A 20,748-nucleotide genomic window follows, 5' to 3' on the forward strand; every position below is an offset into this window, starting at 1 on the left:
ACATTGTTATATTATTGAAGGTGTGTGACTGAACCAAACACATACAAATAGTAAGTAAATGAAATAAAAATCTAAGGCCAGGCCTCAATACATATTTTTGTAAAAAAAGAAAAAGAAAAAAAGGACTTACATACATAGCTTAACAATATGGATTTTCCTAAGACTGGTTTGTGGAGAATTGCCAAGCTTTAAAATAATAATAATAATAATAATAATAATAATAATAATAATAATAGTAGTAGTAGTATCAACCATGCAATTGTCTTTTTTCAGAGTAAGCTGTAGATTTGGAGCCATTCTTGCAGATGAAATGGGTTTAGGAAAAACTCTGCAGTGCATTTCAGTCCTCTGGACTCTCCTGCGTCAAGGGCCATATGGATGCAAGCCTGTAATAAAACAGGCACTGATAGTCACTCCTGGCAGTCTCGTGAAGAATTGGGGGAAAGAATTTCAAAAATGGCTGGGAAGTGAGAGAATCAAGGTGTTCTTAGTGGATCAGGTGAGATAATAGTCTGGTTTGTACATCATGTTAAACCATTCTTAAACCACTATTAATTGAAATATGCCAAAGAAGAAAAATGCCGAACTGCAGATAGAATCTAGAGCTGGAAGGAACCCTGCGGATCATCCAGTCCAACCCCCTGCAATGCAGGAATATGCAGCTGTCCTTTATGGGGATTGAACCTGCAAACTTGGCATTATCAGCACCACACTCTAACTGTTTTTGTCATAAAATAAAAAAAAATTCCTTCAGTAGCACCTTAAAGACCAACTAAGTTTTTATTTTGGTATGAGCTTTCGTGTGCATGCACACTTCTTCAGATACAGTGAAATGGAAGTTTCCAGGCACTTATGTAGAGAAGGGGTGGGGAGGGGTGGGGATGGGGATGGGGATGGGGAGGGGGGATCACTCAGAAGGGTGGTGGAAATGGGTGATTGACTGACTGATAGCTGTTGATGACCGGAAACGACTGCAAATGGTTTTGCATGAAAAAGCAAGGGTTGAGATGGCTGAAGATCGCTTATCATGTATAATGAGATAAGAATCCGATATCTCTGTTCAAACCAGGTCCCTCCATGGTTTTGAGCTTGGTGATAAGTTGCAATTCAGCAACTTCTCTTTCCAGTCTATTTCTGAAATTCTTTTGTAGTAAGACAGCTACTTTGAGATCTTGTATAGAATGTCCTGGGAGATTGAAGTGTTCTCCTACTGGTTTTTCTGTCTTCTGGTTCCTGATGTCAGATTTATGTCCACTTATCCTTTGGCGTAGGGTTTGGCCTGTTTGTCCAATATAGAGAGCTGAAGGGCACTGTTGGCATTTGATGGCATACACAATGTTAGAGGATGAGCAATTAAATAGTCCTGAGATGGTATGTTGGATGTTGTTGGGGCCAGTAATGGTGTTGTCTGGGTGTATGTGGCAGCAAAGTTGGCATCTGGGTTTATTGCAGGCTCTGGTACCAGTGTCCATGTTAAGTCTGGTGGTTGTATTATTGTGGGTGAGGAGTTGTTTAAGATTGGGTGGCTGTCTGTAGGCAATGAAAGGTCTTCCTCCCAGAGCTTGAGAAAGGGAGCTGTCATTGTCCAGGAGAGGCTGTAGATCTCTGATGATGCGTTGTACTGTTTTAACTTGGGAGCTGTATGTGATGACTAGTGGTGTTCTGTTATTTTCTTTTTTGGGTCTGTCTTGCAGCAGGTTCTCTCTAGGTATCTGTCTGGCTCTGTTGATCTGTTGTTTAACTTCATCAGGTGGATATTTTAGTTCTAAAAAGGTTTGCTGTAGATCTCTTAGGTGAGATTCTCTGTCTGTAGAGTTGGAACAGATGCGGTTGTAACGTAAGGCCTGGCTGTATACGATGGTAGCTAGAAGCATGTAGATATGTTTGTCGGTCAGTTGGTTTTCTGTATAAGGTGGTGTCTATATGTCCATCCTGTATTTTTATAGTAGTGTCCAAAAAATGTATTTCTTGCATAGATTGGTTCATTGTTAGGTTGATGGTGGGGTGAAAGTCATTGAATGTCTGGTGGAAGGTTTCCAGGGTCTGTTGTCCATGTGTCCAGATAATAAAAATATCGTCAATGTATCGCAGGTACAGGAGAGGTTTGAGTGGGTAGGAGTTAAGGAAACGTTGTTCTAAATCTGCCATGAAGATGTTGGCATACTGTGGGGCCATGCGGGTGCCCATGGCTGTGCCGCTGATCTGGAGGAACAGGTCATCACCAAATTTGAAGTGGTTGTGGGTAAGGACAAAGTGGCAGAGTTTGGTAGCAAAGTCCGCTGTGGTTTTATCTGAAATGGTGTTCCTTATGGCTTGTAAACCATCATTGTGTGGGGTGTTGGTATATAGAGATTCCACATCCATAGTGGCTAGTATAGTATTGTTAGGAAGATTGTTCAAATATTGTATTTTCCTCAGAAAATCTGTGGTGTCACGTACGTAGCTGGGAGCACTGGTAGCATATGGTTTCAGAACAGAGTCCATATAGCCGGAAACACCCACTGTAATGGTGCCAATACCTGAGATGATGGGGCGTCCTGGGTTTCCTGGTTTGTGTATTTTGGGTAGAAGATAGAAAGTTCCTGGCCGAGGTTCCGCTGGTGTGTTTGTGAGGATCTGTTCTTGGATGTGTAGGGGTAGCTCCTTAATAATCTTGTTCAGTTCTTTTTTGTATGCTTGTGTGGGGTCTGAGTCCAATTTCATGTAAAAGGCAGTATTGGAAAGTTGTCTGTGGGCCTCCTGGATGTAATCAGTTTTGTTCATGATGACGACAGCTCCACCCTTGTCTGCCTCTTTAATTATAATGTCTGGGTTGTTCCTGAGATTTTCTATGGCTCTCCTTTCAGCATGGTTTAGATTTTGTTGTAAGCGATGGTGTTTTCTGGTCACATCCGTTTGGATTCTGTGGCGGAAGCATTCGATGTACAGATCTAGTGTGGTATTGCGTCCATCAGGAGGGGTCCATGTGGAGTCCCTTTTTGTGTAACTTCTTTTCGGTGGTAGTTGGTGGTCAATGTTCTGTTCATTGATGCGTTTGGAGGGTGATGGTTGTTCTCCAGTAAGTTGAGAGGTGTTGTGTTGTGGGGATGTAGTTTGTTCTACTTTGTCTTGTTCTTGTGTGTGATGAAAATACTCCTTCAGGCGTAAGCGGCGGAAAAATGCTTCCAGGTCCCCGCAGAACTGAATCATGTGTTGGGATTTGGCAGGGCAGAATGATAGTCCCCGTGAAAGGACGGATTCCTCAGCTGGGCTGAGTGTTTGCTGTGAAAGATTGACAATGTTGTTGATCTTGTTTTGATTGGTGGCCTGTTGAGAGTGGTAAATGGTTTGTTTTTCCTTGTGGAACTTCTGCCAGGCTGGGTGATTCCTGATGGAGTTGTCCAGTGCAGAGAGTTCCTCCTTTATTAACTTCTGTTTGGAATACAGAACGCCGATAAGATGTTTCAGTAGTTTCTTAGATAAAGTGTGGCATAGTTTTCTAGCATATTCTGTGGGATAAGTTGATTGAAGAGGGTTCTTAATTCTAAGACCCTTAGGTACAATGTCCAGGTTTTTGCATTTAGACAGAAAGAGGATGTCAGTTTGTACCTGGGCAAGTTTCTTGGTGAGGTTGATGGACTTCCATTTCATGCGGCTCAATGTGGTGCCTTCCATAGTTCTGGTTACAGGTAGGTAGCCGTGTTGGTCTGGGTCGAAGTAAAATAAAAAAAATTCCTTCAGTAGCACCTTAAAGACCAACTAAGTTTTTATTTTGGTATGAGCTTTCGTGTGCATGCACACTTCTTCAGATACAGTGAAATGGAAGTTTCCAGGCACTTATGTAGAGAAGGGGTGGGGAGGGGTGGGGATGGGGATGGGGAGGGGGAGGGGGGATCACTCAGAAGGGTGGTGGAAATGGGTGATTGACTGACTGATAGCTGTTGATGACCGGAAACGACTGCAAATGGTTTTGCATGAAAAAGCAAGGGTTGAGATGGCTGAAGATCGCTTATCATGTATAATGAGATAAGAATCCGATATCTCTGTTCAAACCAGGTCCCTCCATGGTTTTGAGCTTGGTGATAAGTTGCAATTCAGCAACTTCTCTTTCCAGTCTATTTCTGAAATTCTTTTGTAGTAAGACAGCTACTTTGAGATCTTGTATAGAATGTCCTGGGAGATTGAAGTGTTCTCCTACTGGTTTTTCTGTCTTCTGGTTCCTGATGTCAGATTTATGTCCACTTATCCTTTGGCGTAGGGTTTGGCCTGTTTGTCCAATATAGAGAGCTGAAGGGCACTGTTGGCATTTGATGGCATACACAATGTTAGAGGATGAGCAATTAAATAGTCCTGAGATGGTATGTTGGATGTTGTTGGGGCCAGTAATGGTGTTGTCTGGGTGTATGTGGCAGCAAAGTTGGCATCTGGGTTTATTGCAGGCTCTGGTACCAGTGTCCATGTTAAGTCTGGTGGTTGTATTATTGTGGGTGAGGAGTTGTTTAAGATTGGGTGGCTGTCTGTAGGCAATGAAAGGTCTTCCTCCCAGAGCTTGAGAAAGGGAGCTGTCATTGTCCAGGAGAGGCTGTAGATCTCTGATGATGCGTTGTACTGTTTTAACTTGGGAGCTGTATGTGATGACTAGTGGTGTTCTGTTATTTTCTTTTTTGGGTCTGTCTTGCAGCAGGTTCTCTCTAGGTATCTGTCTGGCTCTGTTGATCTGTTGTTTAACTTCATCAGGTGGATATTTTAGTTCTAAAAAGGTTTGCTGTAGATCTCTTAGGTGAGATTCTCTGTCTGTAGAGTTGGAACAGATGCGGTTGTAACGTAAGGCCTGGCTGTATACGATGGTAGCTAGAAGCATGTAGATATGTTTGTCGGTCAGTTGGTTTTCTGTATAAGGTGGTGTCTATATGTCCATCCTGTATTTTTATAGTAGTGTCCAAAAAATGTATTTCTTGCATAGATTGGTTCATTGTTAGGTTGATGGTGGGGTGAAAGTCATTGAATGTCTGGTGGAAGGTTTCCAGGGTCTGTTGTCCATGTGTCCAGATAATAAAAATATCGTCAATGTATCGCAGGTACAGGAGAGGTTTGAGTGGGTAGGAGTTAAGGAAACGTTGTTCTAAATCTGCCATGAAGATGTTGGCATACTGTGGGGCCATGCGGGTGCCCATGGCTGTGCCGCTGATCTGGAGGAACAGGTCATCACCAAATTTGAAGTGGTTGTGGGTAAGGACAAAGTGGCAGAGTTTGGTAGCAAAGTCCGCTGTGGTTTTATCTGAAATGGTGTTCCTTATGGCTTGTAAACCATCATTGTGTGGGGTGTTGGTATATAGAGATTCCACATCCATAGTGGCTAGTATAGTATTGTTAGGAAGATTGTTCAAATATTGTATTTTCCTCAGAAAATCTGTGGTGTCACGTACGTAGCTGGGAGCACTGGTAGCATATGGTTTCAGAACAGAGTCCATATAGCCGGAAACACCCACTGTAATGGTGCCAATACCTGAGATGATGGGGCGTCCTGGGTTTCCTGGTTTGTGTATTTTGGGTAGAAGATAGAAAGTTCCTGGCCGAGGTTCCGCTGGTGTGTTTGTGAGGATCTGTTCTTGGATGTGTAGGGGTAGCTCCTTAATAATCTTGTTCAGTTCTTTTTTGTATGCTTGTGTGGGGTCTGAGTCCAATTTCATGTAAAAGGCAGTATTGGAAAGTTGTCTGTGGGCCTCCTGGATGTAATCAGTTTTGTTCATGATGATGACAGCTCCACCCTTTGTCTTGTTCTTGTGTGTGATGAAAATACTCCTTGTCATACACTGCCTTCTTTCCAAGCGGCCTACTTCTCGCCCTGAGCTGTCCCTCTTCCTGACTTCCCTTAAGGCTTTGCAGTGCTCAGCTGCTAGCATTGTCTCATCATGTCACTATTTCCCTTTCCATTGGTGAGCTCCAAGAGCGAGGGTGTGGGAATCTTAGCAGTCTTTAGCAACTTTAATCAAGCTGCAGTGTTCTCCTTACATTCTCCCCAAAAAGAAATGCCCATACTCCGGTCTTCCGCACTGGCGGAGAGGCGCAGAAGGGGGGGGGAATTCAGCGGGGGCGTCACGGATCCCCGTAAGAACCCGGGGTAGGGCGTCCCGGGGGCGAAATAGCCCAGCAGAGCCCCAGGGCGACTCCTCCGCTGCCCGGTAAGCTCGTTAGAGCCCCGAGAGCCAGCGGAGTGGTAGTCGCAGGAGCCATTTTGGGCGCCATCGTTACCTCCACGAAGCGAAGCTCCGTGCCTGTAGCCTGCAAGCGGCGGATTCTTTCCTTTAAAAAGAAGATATCTGGATCAAGTAAGTCAAAAATTTGTGAATTGGACTGAGTAATTGGCGCTGGGAGGAGGCTTAAAAGGGAAGTCAGCCCCCCCACTTGAGTAACAGACGATGCAGTAAAGCTATGGAAAGCTCAGAATTTTTTTTAAAAAACTTTTTCCTGATGCAGAGTAAGGGAAAAAGATAAAGTGTGTATGAATCTCTGCAAAAGACTGTGATTTAACAAGGGGAAACCCCCCGTGAACTTGGAGTCGGGTCAAAGTCAGTAAAGCAACAACAAACCATGGTTGTTTTCACAAACAAGGCATACCGTGTTTCTCCTAAAATAAGACACGTCTTAAATTTATTTTTCCTCCAAAAAAACACACCACGGCTTATTTTCAGGGGATGTCTTATTTTTTATTAAGTATTTTTTATTAACCATGCATTTTGTAAAGTGGGCAAGGCAAGAAAAGAAAGTAGGGTACTGTACCGGTAGTGTTTTGAAACTGGGCTTTGGGGCTCGGCATGGTGCGCTGCACACTGTGGCTCTTGCCGTCGGGGCTTGGCGTTGCGCACGCTGCGGCTGTTGCCGGCTCCCGCTCGGTTGGGGCTCGGCTCTGTGATTGCTGCGCCTCTTGCCGGCTCCCCTCGGTCGGGGATCGGCTCCGCGAGCGCTGCACCGCTTGCCGGCTTTTGCTGAGTCGGGGCGGGCTGTTGCTGGCTCTCACCGGGTCCCAATGGTCTCCTGCTCAGTCGGGGCAGGCTGTTGCTGGCTCTCACCGGGTCCCGGGTCTCACCAGCTCTCACCTCGGGGAGGCGCGCTGTTCAGGCTCCCGCTGGGTTGGAGCTCGGCGAGCGCTGCGCCTTTTGCCGGCTCCCGCTCAGTAGGGGCACGGCGCGGCGCGCCTTTTGCCGGCTCCCGCTCAGTCAGGGCTCGGTGCGGCGTGTGCTGCACCTCTCACCGTTTCCTGCTGTGTCGGGGGTCGGCGTAGCACGCTGTTGCAGGCTCCTGCTGAGTCGGGGCTCGGCGAGCGCTGCACCTCTTCCCTGCTCCCGCTCAATCGGGGCTTTGTGCGGCTCGCGCTACAGCTCTCGCCGGGTCCCGCTGGGTTGCGGATCGGCACGGCGCGCTGTTGTCGACTCTCCCGGGTCGACCCTCATGGGGTCCTGCTTGGTCGGGGCTTGGCGCGCTGTACTGCCGGGACCTGCGGCTCTCGCGGGGTCCTGCTGGTCGGCTCCCGGGGGGTCCTGCTGGTTGGCTCTCGGGGGGGTCCTGCTGCAGCTCTTGCCGGCTCCTGGTCAGTCGTGACTCCACATGGGACATGCTGCTGGGTGATTTGGCGGGGCAGCAACATCCGTTTCAGGGCGCCGACAGGAAACTTCCTTTTCCTTTTCCTCTTCCTTGGCGCCATCCAGACCCGCTTCCCCCCCGGCTTATTTTCGGGGTATGTCTTATATTTATTCTACCCTTGAAAAGCCTGCCGTGGCTTATTTTTGAGGCCCATCTTATTTTAGGAGAAACACGGTAGTTAAGGCATTTTGCTGGGTTAGTACGTAATGCTAAGCCATGGCTTATTAACTAAGATTTCTTTAAACCATTGTTTAACATGATGTGCGAACAATGTTCACCTGCCACCCATAACAATGCTAGGTGTTTGGATGGACCTCCTTGGTGTTTTGATGGACCTCAGTTCTATTTTTACTGTTGCAGAGCCCGCTAGCTGGTTTGAGAACGTTTACACTGCACTTTGTTAACATTTGTATTCCTATTATAAAAAACAGTTGAAAAAAATGAGTAGAAGCACCTCACCATTTGTGAATAACGAGGAGCTTTTTAGTATCTCTCTCTCTCTCTCTCTCTCTCTCTCTCTCTCTTTCTCCTATCAGCATTGCCAGGAGGAGGATAGCATTTCCTGTTATGGGCCTACCATGATCTGTCATTCCACCTTTCTCCTCTGCTGTTAAAACAAATGTAACAATTGATAGGAAAAAGGGCAAAACCACAACAACAACACAGAACACTAGAGTGCCTCCCCCTCACCGGAGCCATTATTTTGCTTTACAATTAACAGAAGGTGCAACATTTTTTGACTGGAGAGTGTGCATGTGAATTCGGATGTTTATATGCACATGCATGCATAGGAAGCCCACATCATGGCCACTATGAGAAACAAGATGCTGGGCTTGACGAACCATTGCCCTCATCTCACAGGGCTTCCCACATGAAAGCAATAGCTCTCTCTTGCTCTTCTTCTCTAGTGGCAGGTGTTCAGAGGCATGGTGCCTCTCTTCCTGCAGGTAGCGTACAGCCATCATGACTATTGGCCACAGGTAGCTTTCTCCCCTGTGAATTGGCGTAATCATCTTTGAGAACCATCTAAACTAGCAACTGTGCCCATGTCTTATGGCAGTGACACCCACAGATTAACCAACCGCTGTGTGAGGAAGTAAACACACAGGCATTTTTGTTTCTTTAAACTGCCAACTTGCCCGACCCACAAAGCATTATAATTCTCTCTACGATCTGCAGGATCACAAAGTAGAAGAGTTCATCAATTCCCCGCTTTATTCAGTCCTGATCATTAGTTATGAGATGTTTCTACGCTCCTTGGACCAATTACAGAAGGTGCAGTTTGGCCTTGTCATTTGTGATGAGGGACATCGCTTGAAAAATGCTGCTATTAAGACGACGACTGCACTTGCCAGTCTGTCTTGTGAGAGGAGAATTATTCTGACCGGTGAGTACTTAATCATCCTGTTGCCAGCAAACGGTCTAGCATGGGGATAGAATAAATGTTTGTTACATTTATGAATGTAGCTGGAGAGGGAACACTTCTCAGGATTCTACATGAAGAGTTATTTGTGTCCAAACAAGATGTTGAGATCAGACCCTTCTAGCTGGAAGCACTGTTTGCCATACAGTAAAAAAAGATAAATTTACATTGTAATGCAAAAGATGAATAAAACATAATCAGCTCTTGGGGGGGGGGGAGCCCTTCTGAAGGTGTAAATGCATTCCTTTTCTCTTCCAAGGTACTCCAGTACAAAATGATCTGCAAGAATTTTATGCATTAATAGAGTATGTAAATCCTGGAATACTTGGCCCTTTGTCTGCATACAAAAAAGTATATGAGGAACCTATTCTCAGATCCCGAGAGCCTTCAGCTACAAAGGTACATTATCATAAAAATCTGGAATTGAACAGTGTGATTTAAAATTAAGGGGCACATGGTGCTTCTTGACAATATGAGTAATGAACAGTTCTTTTGGATGAGATTGTACAGAAAGGCATTATTTAACTTTACCCAGGCAGTGTTACATGCGTTCATACTTCCAAAACCTGAGTAGGATTTTCAGAATTTTTTGTACAACACAAATGGCTTCGTTTGGTCTTGGCTCTCCATAGTGACTTCCATTGCTGAATACTATTGAAAACTGGCAAAATGCTCATGACCTTTGCTGAGTGGGGTGTGCACAGAGCACATTAGTATGCAGAGGCACAGCATATTTGGCACGATGAGTGGGTAGGGGCCATAACCTAGATGCAGAGCCCATGTTTTGCATGCAGACTGTCTCTAGTTCAAAAGGGGTTGGAAAAGATCGTTGCCTGAAATCTTAGAGAGCTGCAGTCAGTCACCGTACAGCAGTAGCTGGATTAGTAGTCTGATCTGTTACAAAGGAACTTCATATGCTCATAATATGCTCATATTTTCAGGATCCCTACTGGTATTGGGTGAGTCACCCAGTATCAGGGGTGGGTGGCAAGTTTGGTGTTCATTGCAACAGCTGCCCTCAGGCACAGTACTTTACTCTTCCCTATAGGAGTGAAATGACAACTATTAACATGCAAGAGAAAGTTAAGGGGTGCATGTTAACAGTGGCTAAGTCTGCTTCTTCCTCACGGGAAAACCTATTGTCTTAACTGCTCCAGATTGCATTTCTTAGCCAAGCTAGAGTGGCATGCGAACTTGAGAACTGGATTTATCATTCCCTCTGTTTCTGAAATTCAGGTGTGGGTGCCATTGCTTTGTGTAGACAAAATGTCACCACCCACCCACAGTTGGGGGATGTATCAGAACTGCACATGTATCAGAACTGTACTGACTATTTGGGTAGGGAGGGGATGGAATGGAGTATCCTTGGGGGGACGGACGTGGCTGCTTAATTCGAAGAGGAACACTCCTCAATACAACATTGTAGGTCTCTATATCTATAGATCATTACTATTCAGCTGAGCTTGCTTGTATGAGCCAGTTTGACTGTCCATTTCATTTACTTAGGAAGAAATTGAACTGGGAGAGAGAAGAGCAGCAGAACTGACTCGCCTCACTGGACTCTTCATTCTGAGAAGAACCCAAGATGTCATAAACAAATTCCTCCCTCCTAAATTGGAGAGCATACTTTTCTGCCGCCCAACAGCACTGCAGCTGGATCTCTATCGAAGTCTGCTGAGCTCTCCGTTTGTTAGATCTTGCCTTCAAGGTAGTCTGGAAAACAGCTCCCATTTAATATGCATTGGAGCTCTGAAAAAACTTTGCAACCACCCCTGCCTTCTCTTCAAAACAATAAAGGTTTGTATATTGTGCTTTGTTTAAACACATTGTACACAAAGCATCTCACATTATCGGTGCCATGAAAAACACAATGGGCAGCATTTCAGTCAACATAAGGACCAGCATGTATCAAAAAAACCACATAAGCATATCAATAATTTCACAAATTACAGTAATTCACAAAAATACAATGAAATTATTCCCAATTATATTAATTCACCCAAAAAAACCTGATTCAGCAGCATGATAATATTCTTGTTAAGAAAGGTGCTGCTTCTGTACTTTCTAATGAACCATCTGGGAGTAAGAGCAAACCTTGAAAGTTGAGAATAACTATGGTGCTTGCAGAGCCAACAGATCTGAGTGGGCAATGAGAGGAAGAAACAAATTACATGCATACATTGTGTGCCAGACACATCTCTTATTTGAGGCAGCCCATCTCCCAGCTAATGGGGAAAACCAGAGATCTGTTCAAGATAATTGGAGATATGAAAGGAACATTTTGTACAAAGATTACCATAATCAAGGACAAAAGTGGTAAGGACCTAACAGAAGCAGAAGACATCAAGAAGAGGTGGCAAGAATACACAGAGGAATTATACCAGAAAGATATGGAGGTCTCGTACACCTCAGGTAGTGTGATTGCTGACCTTGAGCCAGACATCTTGGAGAGTGAAGTCAAATGGGCCTTAGAAAGCACTGCTAATAACAAGGCCAGTGGAAGTGATGATATTCCAGCTGAACTGTTTAAAATTTTAAAAGATGATGCTGTTAAGGTGCTACACCCAATATGCCAGCAAGTTTGGAAAACTCAGCAATGGCCAGAGGATTGGAGAAGATCAGTCTACATCCCAATTCCAAAGAAGGGCAGTGCCAAAGAATGCTGCAACTACCGCACAATTGCGCTCATTTCACACACTAGCAAAGTTATGCTTAAAATTCTACAAGGCAGGCTTAGGCAGTATGTGGACCGAGAACTCCCAGAAGTGCAAGCTGGATTTCGAAAGGGCAGAGGAACCAGAGACCAAATAGCAAACATGCGCTGGATTATGGAGAAAGCTAGAGAGTTCCAGAAAAACGTCTACTTCTGCTTCATTGACTATGCAAAAGCCTTTGACTGTGTCGACCACAGCAAACTATGGCAAGTTCTTAAAGAAATGGGAGTGCCTGATCACCTCATCTGTCTCCTGAGAAATCTCTATGTGGGACAAGAAGCTACAGTTAGAACTGGATATGGAACAACTGATTGGTTCAAAATTGGGAAAGGAGTACGACAAGGTTGTATATTGTCTCCCTGCTTATTTAACTTATATGCAGAATTCATCATGCGAAAGGCTGGACTAGATGAATCCCAAGCCGGAATTAAGATTGCTGGAAGAAATATCAACAACCTCAGATATGCAGATGACACAACCTTGATGGCAGAAAGCGAGGAGGAATTAAAGAACCTTTTAATGAGGGTGAAAGAGGAGAGCGCAAAATATGGTCTGAAGCTCAACATCAAAAAAACCAAGATCATGGCCACTGGTCCCATCACCTCCAGGTAAATAGAAGGGGAAGAAATGGAGGCAGTGAGAGATTTTACTTTCTTGGGCTCCTTGATCACTGCAGATGGTGACAGCAGTCACGAAATTAAAAGACGCCTGCTTCTTGGGAGAAAAGCAATGACAAACCTAGACAGCATCTTAAAAAGCAGAGACATCACCTTGCCGACAAAGGTCCGTATAGTTAAAGCTATGGTTTCCCCAGTAGTGATGTATGGAAGTGAGAGCTGGACCATAAAGAAGGCTGATCGCCGAAGAATTGATGCTTTTGAATTATGGTGCTGGAGTCCCATGGACTGCAAGAAGATCAAACCTATCCATTCTTAAGGAAATCAGCCCTGAGTGCTCCCTGGAAGGACAGATCGTGAAGCTGAGGCTCCAATACTTTGGCCACCTCATGAGAAGAGAAGAATCCTTGGAAAAGACCCTGATGTTGGGAAAGATTGAGGGCACTAGGAGAAGGGGACGACAGAGGACAAGATGGTTGGACAGTGTTCTCGAAGCTACGAACATGAGTTTGACCAAACTGCGGGAGGCAGTGGAAGACAGGAGTGCCTGGCGTGCTATGGTCCATGGGGTCACGAAGAGTCGGACACGACTAAACGACTAAACAACAACAACAACATCATCATCATCTCCCAGCTCTTATCTGAGCTTCCCTTGTAGCCCCATCCCCATCTCTCACCTGGGGTTCAGATCATTACTCTCTCTAACACACCCCTAATGCCCTTTGATGTTTGCCCTTTGGGAGTGACCTGCCCATGGCAGCTATGGGAAAGATGCTTCCCTCCCAGAAACTGCTGCAGATATATGCCTCAGTATACAGTATATATCTCCCCTCTTGGTTTCTATTTTCTCACCTGAGCCCATGGAACAGCTCTTGATGGTCTTTAGTATCAACGGCGGCAGCTACAGTTGAAGGCATTGAAGGCAATAATCAAATTCTTTTCCAGCCCTTCAGATGTTCTGACTGCTGTTACAGGACAAATGAATTTTCTTTGTCTCCCTTTCCCTTTGCCTCGAGGCTGCCCTGTTTGTTACTTACGTACTACAGCAGTGCCAGCTGCTGCTGCTGCTGCCAGCAGATCAGCAAAAATCTCCTGAGAAATTACATACTTCAGAAAGTAGCTGCACCTTTTGATTTCTTCAAAAACCACAAACCTGGAAAGTGTGAAAATGAAATGCTAACCTTTATCAGTTCCATTTCTTACAGACATGATTCTCTTAGCTGGCTTCTGCACTCATTAATTGGGCTTTTCTTATCCTGTCGCCCCCCAACTCCCTCTCAAACTAGTTAATAAAAGATGTCAAGAGATGTCAGCGTATTTTATCTTATCCTTTTACAAAGCAATGCCTATTGCTTATGTTGTAATGTATTGCCAGTAGCAGCCATGATTCCTTCAGGGCAATCTTTTAAAAATGTGTGATCTACTTGAGGTTCCTGCATTGCAGGGGGTTGGACTAGATGACCCTCGAGGTCCCTTCCAAATCCCTACAAATCTATGATGCTACCTTTATGGAATCTTTTCCATGCTGATTTTCCTGCCAACGGCCTGCCAAGCATCCCCTGCCTTTTTGTTACTTTACATAATGTAGTCATTTCCTCTGCCTTCCCCAACACACGCACACAAACTGAATCAGGCCCACAGGCGGAGGCAGGATGTGTCATAGTAAATTTTACAGGCAGCTCTCTTGTTCCATCATGATGCTGCGTGTGTGCAAAAGAGCCACGGTACATAGCGTGATACCCAATTTATTACTATTGGAATAATTGCAGTCCTATATATAGTTTCACGGAAGTAAGCTCCATGGAGCTAAGTGGTGCTGATTGCATAGTTTAGACTTGTAAACCTTACTGAGCTTAAGAGATTTTTTCAGCCATGCAACCATTTGCCTTTAATTAGAAACACACACACAATCCTACAAAGAAGTGTTGTCATTTAAACAGCTGGCATGAAATAGGAGCTCTGTCAAAGGAAAAGTAAGAATTAATACTTGCAGTATTATCTGCATATTCAACACTTTGGGATATTCTGTTTTAAAGCACCCACTTTGGCTATAGCATCCTTTTATTCACGTCAGAGCAGCGGAAGAAGGAAGAAGCAGAAATGTTTTGCTGTAAGGCTTTAATAACTTTTGTTTGTCGCCGCAGGGAAGAAAAAACAACGGCTTTAGTGATTAACTGCACCCTTCCAGGATCCAGAATAAGCTTGTCTGAAGTGTGGTGCTTGATGCTTTAAAAATAATATGTCATGTTAACAATAAAAGCCACCCAACTTTTTAATAAACTCTTCTTTTTCTAGGACAAAGAATGTGATCCCAATTGTGATGTACAAGAGAAACAGAACCTCTCTGAGGCTCTGCTTGATATTGTTTCTCAAGAACATACCCCAACCTCTTTCTCTGAGACTGACTCGGGGAAGTTGAAGGTGCTGACGCAGTTGCTGGCAGCAATTCAGGAACTGAGTCCTGCAGAAAGGTAGGAAATTGGTTTGGTCAGCTTCTCTCTCTCTCTCTCTCTCTCTCTCTCCTCTCTCTCTCTCTCTCTCTCTCTCTCTCTCTCTCTCTCTCTCTCTCTCTCTCTCTCTCCTCCCTCCTGAACCACAACAGTGCACTTCTTAGAACCATGCAGGTGGCATCTGCCTAAAACACTCATATTTAACCTCTGCCCCATGGGCTATTTGTCACCCTGTGCTCTTTGAAGGAAGACGGCTAAGTCTCCATAATGTTGTTCATCTGTTTACCTGGCATTCACTGAGTTTTAGCAAAGTTGTAGCCTGGGAAGCAGGCTACCGGTAGTATTGAGACAGACAATTGGTCCAGTCTAGCTCAATATTGTCTACAGCCCTCAGCTGCTATGATGACACCCCCCCCCCAAACAAAATAACCTCTTGCACATTGCATATGGGACCTTTTAAAAAAACTAGTTATCACAGGGGAGTGTTACCCTCCCCTTCCCAGCTGCCTGCCTCTAATTCGCCCTGCCACAACCCGGGCAGGAATTAAGAAAATATCTCCCATTTGTGTGAATGGAAACTTTCCTTGTGGGGGGGGCAGTGCTGAGGAGGGGAGGCTGCAGGCCAGATGTGGCTTGTGGCCTGGCACTTACGGTACCTGGCCTTGTTCTATGCTAAAAGGAGCCTTTCCTGACTCTGTACCTAGGGATGCCAAGGATTTGAACCCTGGGCCTTTTTGCCTGCAAATTATGTACCCTGCCCTTGGTACACACACTAACGATATATACATTTTGGAGATTTAAATGCAATGAACGTGAAGGAACTGTATTAGCCAGTAACAGATCTACTGTATTCTGGATTGACAGAGTCGTTGTGGTATCCAATTACACACAGACCCTGAACATATTGCAAGAGGTGTGCAAACGCCATGGATATTCCTATGCAAGGCTTGACGGCAACACTCCCGTCTCCCAGAGACAGCAGATCGTTGATGGTTTTAATAGTAAATTCTGCACATCTTTTATCTTCCTGCTGAGTTCAAAGGCTGGTGGCGTGGGTCTGAACCTTGTTGGGGCGTCCCATTTAATCTTATACGATATCGATTGGAATCCAGCCACGGATATTCAGGTTTGTTGTGAATGTTTAATACCAGGACCGAAAAGCCTTTTACACCAGGCATCATTAGCAGCAGCTGTTTAATGGCACACATTTTTGTTCAAAGAATCATTCAGATTGATACCATTTTGTATGCAGGTCTATGCCCTGGGGTTGCTGAGCATATTTACTAAGGATGGATGCTGGTGGAATTAATATTTTCCATTGCAAATATTAATTCAATTCTATTGGAATTAATATTTTCCATTCCATTAACTTACTTTCTCACAGAAAATTTCAAACAGGATGCTCAAAGCCCAATTCAAATAGGCAAACTTCTCCCTTCCAAGGGTTATATGGTAGTTACTTTGAAGTAAGCCATTGCTGCTATTATTATTATTATTATTATTATTATTATTATTATTATTATTAATTTATTCAAGTTATACACTGCCCTATTCCTCAAGGTGGTTCACAATAAGTCCACAACATATAAAAAATCAAACCAAAAGCAGTAACCCAATAAACCCCCTCTCCCAAAAAAGCACTAGTTCCTCACGTCCATGCTATGTAGCTCACTGATCTTGGAAACCAAGGAAGGTTAAAAAGAAAATTTGTGATCTGACAGAGGCCTGTTGCTCAAAGAAGTTTTTTTTTTAAAAAAAGTCACTGGGCTTGTCAAATACCTTGCACACTTAAAGTTGTTCTTTGGATCTTAATCATTGTTTTGCACATGTGCACAGACACACACAGGGCAAAATAAATTGTAGAGATGGCTGCTGTTTTTAATCCTAAATTACTTTTAAAATTAGATGTGTATGGAGGAAACGGGCTTTCATCCAGTGGAGTTGTACATTACCTTAATTTGTTGGGAAAGGGTTAGGGATGGTAGAGATGCTGTAATCATAACAAGGGGGGGGGAGGAGCCTGTGTAGTTTTGACAATTCAGTCTGGTTGATGGTGGTCACTGGGTGCTTTGCTCTTGAAATTGATGATACACGTTCTATTAGTTTTAATGGAGTCCTCTTAAGATCTTCTGTGACTGGTGCCGCCACAGCCTCAGGGGAGGCCTCATTTGGAGTGGGTCATGGTTTTACTGCAGAGCAAGGGAATGGGGTTTTAACCCTTTACCATTGTGCTGATTCTCTGATAGATAACCCCTCATGCCAGAAGCTTCTGTTAGCTGTGGAAGGCCTGTGTGCTTTTTCCTCTCTGTAGCTAATAGCAGCTACAGGGAGGGGGGGTGTTTTTTATTAGGCAATTGGCAGGTGGAGGTTCAGGCTTGCACTCCCCTCCTGCCATGCCTCAGTCCAAATACTGCACCAACCACAGCTGTTTATAAGACAGGGAAGAGATGTTGGCAACCCCAGTTACGGTTCTCCTTCACATGTAGTTTTGGCCAGTGGGGTCCACCTTTTTTAATAAACATATATAGGTTTATGTTGCACTTGGTTTTTCTTACAAATTCCGGGACCTGATAGTTTGGGTCCAAAAAAGAACTGACAACCAAAAAAATAAAAAAAAATTCCCTTCCAGTAGCACCTTAGAGACCAACTAAGTTTGTCATAGGTATGAGCTTTCGTGTGCATGCACACTTCTTCAGATACTTCAGAAAAAGTGTGCATGCACACAAAAGCTCATACCTATGACAAACTTAGTTGGTCTCTAAGGTGCTACTGGAAGGATTTTTTTTTTGTTTCGACTACGTCAGACGAACACGGCTACCTACCTGTGACAACCCAAAGTTAGAGAAGCGGGTAAATTTAAATAAGGTGAAATACGCTTGCCAGCCACATAATACAGAATAGTGTGCTCAGTCATATTTCCCTTCTCCTTCCCTTTTAGGCAATGGCCAGAGTTTGGAGAGATGGGCAGAGACATACAGTGCATATTTACAGACTGCTTACTACAGGTCCGCCGTATGATATTTGCAAACTCTTGTTTGAGTTTGGTTCGCAGGAAACATCTCTAGATGTATCCGCTCTTAAGAATTATACAGCATTTTCTGTTGGATTTTATTTCAGGCCCTCATTTCCAGAAATAAAACCAGTGTCTCTGCTTTCTTCAATGCAGGCACAATAGAAGAGAAAATCTATCAGAGACAGATCAGTAAGCAAGGGCTCTCTGGGGCAGTTGTGGACTTTTCCAAGGGATCCGAACACATCCGTTTTTCTGTTGAAGAACTTAGAAATCTGTTCACCCTGCATGAAGAGTCTAGTTGCCTTACCCATGATTTGCTGGAGTGTAAATGTACGGAAAAGGAAGGTGACCTAGGTGAGTTTTGTTTTGCTTTTGTTCCTCCTCTCCATTGGCCACTGGCTCCTCTCCAACTCGGTATACAATTTGGTTCCCAGCATTCCCTTAATGTATTTATAAATTGCAAAAATAGGAATTGGTAGCTTTCAGTGGTACTTGCTTTTATGTGAATAACAAATTGCCTCTTTGTGGAACCTCTAACTCAGGGATGGAGAACCTGCTGTTGCCCCTCCTGATGACTAACATCCAGCATGGCCAATGGCCAATAGTTAGAGGTGATGGGAGATGTAATAGAATAGATGAATAGAATTGTGGGATTTGAAGGGACCCTGAGGATCATCTAGCCCAGGCTTCCTCAACCTCGGCCCTCCTGATATTTTTGGCCTACAACTCCCATGATCCCTAGCTAGCAGGACCAGTGGTCAGGGATGATGGGAATTGTAGTAGTCTTAAAACATCTGGAGGGCTGAGGTTGAGGAAGCCTGAATTCTAGCCCAACCCCCTGCTTTGCAGCTCTCCCATATAGGGATCAAACCTGCAACCTTGGTGTTACCAGCACCACGCTCTAACCAACTGAGCTATCCAGGCCAACAGCAGATTGTGGGTGGGCAAGTTTCCCAGTTCGTGAATAATCATAGTTCGTGATCCAAACTATGCCTTTTGCGTGCAATAAACCCATGTTTCATCATAATCATAGGTGGTAGATTGGGGAGAGATGGAAGGGAGGACTTCTCACAGTGCAGAGTTAACCTACGGAATCCACTGCCACAAGATCTGGTGATAGCCACTATCTTAGATATCTTTTAAAAGGGGATTACACAAGTTCATGGAGAATAATGTTATCACTGGCTATTAGGATGGCTGTGTACGTATTATCTCCAGGATCGGACAGCCTGCCTCTCAATTACCACTTGCTGAGGAGAAACAGCAGAGGACACATACCGGTAGTGCTTTCTTGAACTGCTTGTGCGCTTCCCAGGTGCATAAAATCTGTTTGACCCCTGTGGGAAAGAGTATCCTGGGCTAGATAGGCCTTTACTCTTTCAGTCACACTCACACACCTTAAAATAACGGGGACAAATTAAGGACTCGTTCCCATGATCTTGTATCCGTTTCATAATTTTCACACTGTTCTTTGTCAAAAATAACAGATTTGGCATGTGATGTTCTTCCCTGCGTCTCTAAAAAAATGCCATTTCTTTCAGGTCCCTCAGAAAACCTTTCTCTACAAGATTGCCAGCTTGGCCAAGGCAACGTGAAACCTGACTCAAAAAAGCCTCTCTCTATGTCACAGTTGATGCAATGGAAACACTATTCTGGGAATCATGAAAATCTTCCCGATCCCTTTCTTAGAAGAATAAAAGAAAACATTACATTCATTTTCCAAAATATGACCAACTAAATGATGCCATCTAAACAGGGATGTTAGTTTCTCCCTTAGTCACAAAGGGCGTTTGTGCCTTATCTTTTACAAGCAAAACAAACTAATGGGATTGTTGGGGAATTATAAAGAGCATGTTAATAAGGTCAATATTGGGGGGGGGGGGGAAATTAATCCTCAGAATAAATTATGGTTGGGGAAGAAATCTCGTTTACTATTACTTTTTCTGATTTGGTGTCATAAACAAAATTATTTTGTAATATCTTACTTGGAGCTAACCCAGCCCAAGAGTTTCCTTTATGTCATACGCAGAAGAGACTTTCTTATAATCATAGCTATTATTTCCATAGCAGTAAGCCTTCACTTGTTGCTCACAGTTTCCAAGTCTTCATGTTGCATATTTCAAGGGCTGAGCACACTCTTTTGTACTTGGGCAAATACTTCTCCTCTTATTACTTACTACTAATGGAATCACCATAGGAATGTTCTATATATGTCGTGAGCCTCTTTTGGATAGTCCCTTTGATGCAGTTATTGACAAACGACATAACACCAGCTGTGCGATGACTTGGTGGGGGGGCGGGGAGAAATGTTGTTGTTGTTGTTGTTGTTGTTGTTGTTGTTGTTATTAAAGTGTGCTTTTCTACAGCACTTAGTGAGTTACTATCAAATGATCTACCATTTGCATTCATTGGCCCCACTCCTGGGGTGTAGTTATTAGTCATGGTCATTTCCCCTCAGCTTGTATCCTTGGGGCTGAAATCCCACCTTCTTCCCTGACTGTTACTTGTATTTTTTTTAAAAAAAATGTTTAAAGGAGAAGACCATAGCTTAGTGGAAAAGCCTCTGCTTTGCATGCAGAAGGTTCTAGGTTCAATTCCCAGTAAGAAGCAGGGGTGGGAAGGACTTTGGCAAGTCACTGACGTTAGTAGACAGTGATGGATGAGATGGACCTGCCATAATTTCTGAGGCCTCAGGTACGTTGCATCAGCAAGATGAAGAATGTCCTCTAATAATATTTTCCATCCCAGGACGTTCTGTGGTATCACTTCGATACAGTGAGCAGACATATCTACCAAGCACAATGCTTTTCACCAAATGCTAGGTGCTACAAATGTCCCCCTCTCTATTACTAAAATGCGACACAGGAATCCAGAGGTGAAGCCACCCACCCTCTTCTCCCGCCGGCTCCAA

At 44.1% G+C, this 20,748-nt stretch overlaps 1 protein-coding gene across 1 annotated transcript in view; it reads left to right on the forward strand.

Moving 5' to 3' along the window:
* The window catches only part of RAD54B (RAD54 homolog B), a 47,587-nt gene extending 26,839 nt beyond the window's left edge, over positions 1 to 20,748 (forward strand). Inside the window, exons 7-15 of the mRNA XM_035126045.2 lie at positions 274 to 499; positions 8,800 to 9,007; positions 9,303 to 9,442; positions 10,550 to 10,840; positions 14,670 to 14,845; positions 15,689 to 15,950; positions 17,763 to 17,829; positions 17,991 to 18,191; positions 19,379 to 20,748. Coding sequence (XP_034981936.2) covers positions 274 to 499; positions 8,800 to 9,007; positions 9,303 to 9,442; positions 10,550 to 10,840; positions 14,670 to 14,845; positions 15,689 to 15,950; positions 17,763 to 17,829; positions 17,991 to 18,191; positions 19,379 to 19,575 — 1,768 coding nt within the window. The 3' untranslated portion in view covers positions 19,576 to 20,748. The remainder of the gene's footprint in view (positions 1 to 273; positions 500 to 8,799; positions 9,008 to 9,302; positions 9,443 to 10,549; positions 10,841 to 14,669; positions 14,846 to 15,688; positions 15,951 to 17,762; positions 17,830 to 17,990; positions 18,192 to 19,378) is intronic.

Source organism: Zootoca vivipara, chromosome 8 (genome assembly GCF_963506605.1).
Source record: "Zootoca vivipara chromosome 8, rZooViv1.1, whole genome shotgun sequence".
Lineage (NCBI taxonomy): Eukaryota > Metazoa > Chordata > Lepidosauria > Squamata > Lacertidae > Zootoca > Zootoca vivipara.